The sequence below is a fragment of the Triticum dicoccoides genome, chromosome 1B (assembly GCF_002162155.2).
Source record: "Triticum dicoccoides isolate Atlit2015 ecotype Zavitan chromosome 1B, WEW_v2.0, whole genome shotgun sequence".
In the NCBI taxonomy this organism is placed as follows: Eukaryota; Viridiplantae; Streptophyta; class Magnoliopsida; order Poales; family Poaceae; genus Triticum; species Triticum dicoccoides.
In genome coordinates this window covers 50,290,389-50,295,554 of record NC_041381.1, presented here as the reverse complement: position 1 = coordinate 50,295,554, position 5,166 = coordinate 50,290,389, and the positions used below count along the sequence as shown (strand labels likewise).

The window sequence follows — 5,166 nt, the reverse complement described above, 5'->3', positions numbered from 1 at the left end:
AATGTAGTACAAAAGATTCCATAGAAAAAATTTCTATGTGATTCTCCTATGAATCAAAGGACAAACATAGGAAAATTTCAAAGCATTTCAATCCTCCAAAAATCCTATAGGATTCCCTTGAATCAATGAGCCCTTATTCATCTGTTTTCGAGATTGTCTAAAAAAAACTGTTCTCGAGAGAAAACCTAAACCAGATCCAGATCCGGGTCTGACACCGGACCCCCTCCCCCATCGAGGACGCGCCACCCCCTGCCGTCGATTCTTTCCCGGCGCCGAGCAAGCCCCTCCCCGACCCGTCGCCGTCGGCCTCCCAGCTCGCCCCTCCCGCCCCTGCCCCGTTCGCGCCTCCCCGACCCCTGCCGCCGACCTCCGCCGGCTGCGGCTGACGCCGTCGACAACTCCTCCCCAACTCTGCAGCCTTCAGCCTCCCGCAAGAAGATCGAGGTAACTGCCTGGTCTTTTTTGTGAGAGATGTTTGTGAGGCCTTTTGTTTGAATTGTCACCGGGGGGTTCCAAGCCAGCAGTAACAATGGCATGGCAGCCGAACTAGTCGCCGAGACGAATGAGCAAGGCAGTGGTGTGATCCTGAAGATCTTGTGAGGCCTTTTTCACTCGATGGTCGATGCAATTAACAAATTGGTTGAGTCCCCCACGAGAAATTAAAAGGTTCATACTACCAACACTACAGTACTAGTTAGTTATCTGTTCTTGCTCTGACAAAAGTTATTGGGAAGGAATGAACTACTACTCTGTTCTCAAATGTAAGACGTTTTGGTAGTTTAATCCTTGAGAATGCATTTGGAGCTTTAATCCAAATGTGTAGCTTAGAAGCTGCTTGCCTGACCCATGTAGACACTAACCTGCGATTGAGGACCTCTGAGGGTGTAGTAATTTGCAGGTTAGTGAGAGGTGTTACACCGGAGCTTCTCAATTGCCACTTTGTTTCAGCCTTTCAGGTGTGGGCATGCATCAGTTTGGTACCGCTTAATCTTGCAATTTTCTGCACCAAAAGGCCTCTGTTAATTCTGAGAATATCATATCTGGGCCGTGAATACATTGATTTAACAGTAATGGGAGAGGGTTCTTCTGTGTCTGGGATAAGAAAACATTTCAGAATTTACTTTTAGACTTTAACATGTCCTTTCTTCTATTCTGCGAATCGGGCTTAGTCATGCTTCAATTATTATATGTGTTTTAGACTTTTAGTTTATGTATGGACAATAAACTCATGTGTATGCTGGTTGTTCATGTCCTTGATGCTTGTTTAATTTACTGTTCTTTTGTTATTATGTATGAACTGTTTAGTCTATGCTAGCTGTTAGGGCCTCGTCGAGTGGTTCATCTATGCTTGCTGTCCACATATATATACTTGCTGTAAATGTACATATACGGAGCATGACAATAAGGCTCAACCCAAAGCTAAATAGTCATCCTAGAGACTGCATATGCAGTAGTTTTACATGGATCAGGCAAGCAGCTTTTAAGCTCCAAATGCATTCTCTAGGATGACTATTTTTAAGTTCATAGGTACTCACTAAAGTTTGAAAATATGAAGTCATGTTGTTGCTGCCATAACATAATCATCAAGCCTCAAGACATCAGCTACATATTGGAAAATTAATTTATTTGCTTGTTTGGACCAACAAAAACCTAGTCAGTAAATGAGCCTACACACTATATGACATTATTAATGCTGTGAGGGTACATTTTGGGTTGATTGGCACCATTTGCATGTAAGTTTGTTTGGTTCAACTGATTATGCTTCTTTGAATTTTCAACTCAAGCCGTCTTATTTTTGGTGTGTTTGCTGGAGCATTATCTATTTTAGCCTATTGTGGTATCTTTAAATTTAATTTTACTAAACATCGGTTGTTTGACGGTTGCAAATGTTATATTTATCCTTAATGCACCATTTGAATGCATCTCCAAATAGTGCATGATACTTTCTAAGAAGTTGTGATGTTGACGATACTGTCTTCTGAATTCTTAATTACTGTGAAGTGTCGATTTCTGTGAAGCAAAAGATGTTGTAGTTCTCGTGCCATGGGCTTGTTGCTGTCTTGTCCTTTGTTATAAGATGTTCAAAGTGAACAATATTTAGTTCTATTATTGTCAACTAGCTGAACACTGTTTTGTTGCCAATCACAATTTCCCTGAGCATGTGATTAAATAAAACTATCTCATGCCATGCCATGCATTATACTATGGGAGAAGAGAAACAAGTTAAACACTTGAAAGACATTTTTATCTTCTGGGGATGTCTAAGTTTCTTCCTTGGATCTCCCAGTAGTATCTTTGTATATTGTTGCCTAGAATTCCTTGTTTATTAGGCTAATTTTGTCATAGGATATCTAAATATTAGTCAGACAGGTTTATAGTTGCGATCACCATGATTATAATAAGCAGTCAGATTTCATTTTGTTATTTTACGAAAAAATGTATTGACATGCTGGTAGCAAGGTAGTGTATGTATCTTGTGTACCAAAATTGTTATGAATTATAATTGTAATATCATAATTTTTGTAACTTCTAATTGTAACAACTCAGGTCTTTATGTTGTGAAATGCAACTATGTTACTTGTATCATTGAATTGTATACTGCATTTTTTTCTTTATTCTTTAACTTGATGTCCTCTAAATGTTAGTTTTCTATTACTGGCAGATAGGAGCCTGAGGCGGTCAGGACAGAACAGTTGGGTACTACTTTAAAGCTGACACATACCTGGAACAATGCCGCCTCATAAGATAGAGACTGGCCACCAAGATGTGGTGCATGACATCGCAATGGATTACTATGGGAAGCGTATTGCCACTGCCTCCTCTGATAACACAATCAAGATCATTGGCGTAAGTGGCACCTCGCACCAGCAACTTGCCACTTTGAGCGGACATGAGGGCCCAGTCTGGCAAATTGCATGGGCTCATCCCAAGTATGGCTCCATGCTTGCATCCTGCAGCTACGATGGTCGGGTCATCATATGGAAAGAAGGGAGTAAGCCCGATGAGTGGGCACAGGCACACACTTTCAATGAGCACAAGTCTTCTGTCAATTCCATTGCTTGGGCGCCTCATGAGCTCGGCCTATGCTTGGCCTGTGGTTCATCTGATGGGAATATCTCAGTCTTCATGGCTCGTTCTGACGGAGGGTGGGAGACGACGCGCATCGATCAGGCACATCCAGTGGGAGTTACCTCTGTTTCCTGGGCCCCATCAATGGCGCCGGGTGCTCTAATCAGCCCAGGGCCTTCTGGGCAGTTCGAGTACGTCCAGAAACTTGCTTCTGGTGGCTGCGACAACACGGTCAAGGTGTGGAAGCTCACCAACGGGAGTTGGAGGATGGACTGCTTTCCCGCCCTTCAGATGCACAGGGACTGGGTGAGGGACGTCGCGTGGGCGCCAAACCTAGGCCTACCAAAGTCCACGATCGCCAGCGCTTCTCAGGATGGAACCGTCGTTATCTGGACCACGCCGAAAGAAGGCGAGCAGTGGGAAGGCAGGGTCCTGAATGATTTCAGAACCCCTGTTTGGAGGCTGTCGTGGTCGCTGACGGGCAACATCTTGGCGGTCTCTGATGGCAACAACAATGTGACCCTCTGGAAAGAAGCTGTTGACGGCGAATGGCAGCAAGTGACTACCGTTGAGCCATAGATGTTCTGCGTTCTGCCTCTAGGTTCTTTAGTAATTACTATATCATAACCAATGTAGTTTTGCCATCATGTTATTTCAGTGAATTTGATTATCGTAACAACGTTTATGGTGCTGCAAGTTATCTGATGGAATTGTGTTTGTGACCCCCTTGTTGAGGCAGTCAATATATCCGGTACCAAAAGCGCACACATCTTTGAGGGTTTTGTGGTCTATAATACATCCAGAGATCGTTTGTTGCAACAGCAGTTTCTTTGTTGCCCTGTTCTTCTATTTTCGCTTTCCTTCTGGCAGGTCATGCTGCTGTTGCATGTTCGTTCGAAAATAAAAATAAAAATAACAAGTTGCACTCTTATATGCAGCATATGAGAAGAATCCAATTCTCTGAATATAAGCGCATTCACGAGCAATTGCTGAACGTCAGCAGGATTTGGCGTCAGAGGTTTGGGCATCAGGTGGAGAGAGGGAGGCAGCACACGTGACATAGCATTCAACGTGTCCATGGGGTGCAGCTGAGCCATCAAATTTAGTTCAACTGAACCCAATTGACTCTGAACTCATGTCAGCAAAATGGTGCATGAACTGGAGTGTTTTCTGCGCCCAATCAACCCACATTGGTCCATAGGTCTGCAGCCAATCCGCCAGACACGAAGCACACCGCCCAAAGGAGGGCAGTCGCCTGAACTATCCTCTTGGAACAGCCGGGTAAAGTTATTCTGTGGGAGTATAGTCAAGGGTCTCATTGTCACGGTATGGGCGGTAACAGGAATTCAAGATCGCCAACCGGGATTAATAAGAACAAGGTTGAAGAAAAGAATTAGCGAACATGGGATGCACTCCGCAGCGGCATTACACACAGTATACCCAGATAAGTCTGTTTGTTATTTAGTATAGGTAGGTGCCTTGCATATATACCATGAGCAAGCTAAGAAACTTGAAGAAGGAAACCAACATTGGATCAAGGTGGCCTTACCATTCCGTACTACTCCTCATGCCTTCTTCAACACTTTGAGCAGCATCGATGCCGCTGTGCCAAACAGCCTTTTGGGCTGAAGAATTAACCGCTGCACCAATCGCAATCCTGGGCTGATAACTAACCGCTGTACTAAACAGCCTTCTGGATTGCCTTCTCTGTTGTTGCCTCATGTATTTGGGTATATCATCGAGCGGTATTGTAGTAAACAGCTCACCGGGCTTGCTACTATATACCACCATGGGAAATCGGCCCATCACGCCGGGAGCTGCAGCAGCAGCAGAACCATCCTGCTGGGCGGTTGCCTTCTTCGAAGCTGTCTCACCATCCAAGCCTTGAGTAGGTTTCTTCCAAGCCATCTCGAGATCCAAGCATTCAGAAGGACGTGCCCATTTGTGGGGGGTGATCCTGGCATTAGACCGGGCAGATAACACCGATCTCCACCATGGGAAGAAGCTTCTCCTGGCGAGTTTGAGCTCCCATCGTCTCGGTTTTCTCTTCCTCCTTGCAGCCTGGCTCTTGAGCGTCAATAAAGGGCATTGAGATAT

At 44.6% G+C, this 5,166-nt stretch overlaps 1 protein-coding gene across 2 annotated transcripts; it reads left to right on the top strand.

Annotated features, from left to right (window-relative positions):
• Positions 1–213: 213 nt before the first annotated feature.
• LOC119318329 (protein transport protein SEC13 homolog B-like) lies at positions 214–3,860 on the top strand. 2 transcript variants are annotated; one of them, XM_037592880.1, is made up of 3 exons: positions 214–444; positions 518–666; positions 2,663–3,860. In XM_037592880.1, exon 3 carries the CDS (start codon positions 2,731–2,733, stop codon positions 3,646–3,648), a length of 918 nt encoding a protein of 305 aa, XP_037448777.1. In that variant the 5' UTR covers positions 214–444; positions 518–666; positions 2,663–2,730; the 3' UTR covers positions 3,649–3,860. The 2 variants fall into 2 exon arrangements, with proteins under 2 accessions (XP_037448777.1, XP_037448774.1); XM_037592877.1 differs by lacking the exon at positions 518–666 and having other exon boundaries at positions 215–444.
• The last annotated feature ends 1,306 nt before the right edge of the window (positions 3,861–5,166 follow it).

Coding starts and splice junctions, on each gene's coding strand:
- LOC119318329 (XM_037592880.1), top strand. CDS start 2,731: ATGCCGCCTCATAAGATAGAGACTGGCCACCAAGATGTGGTGCATGAC.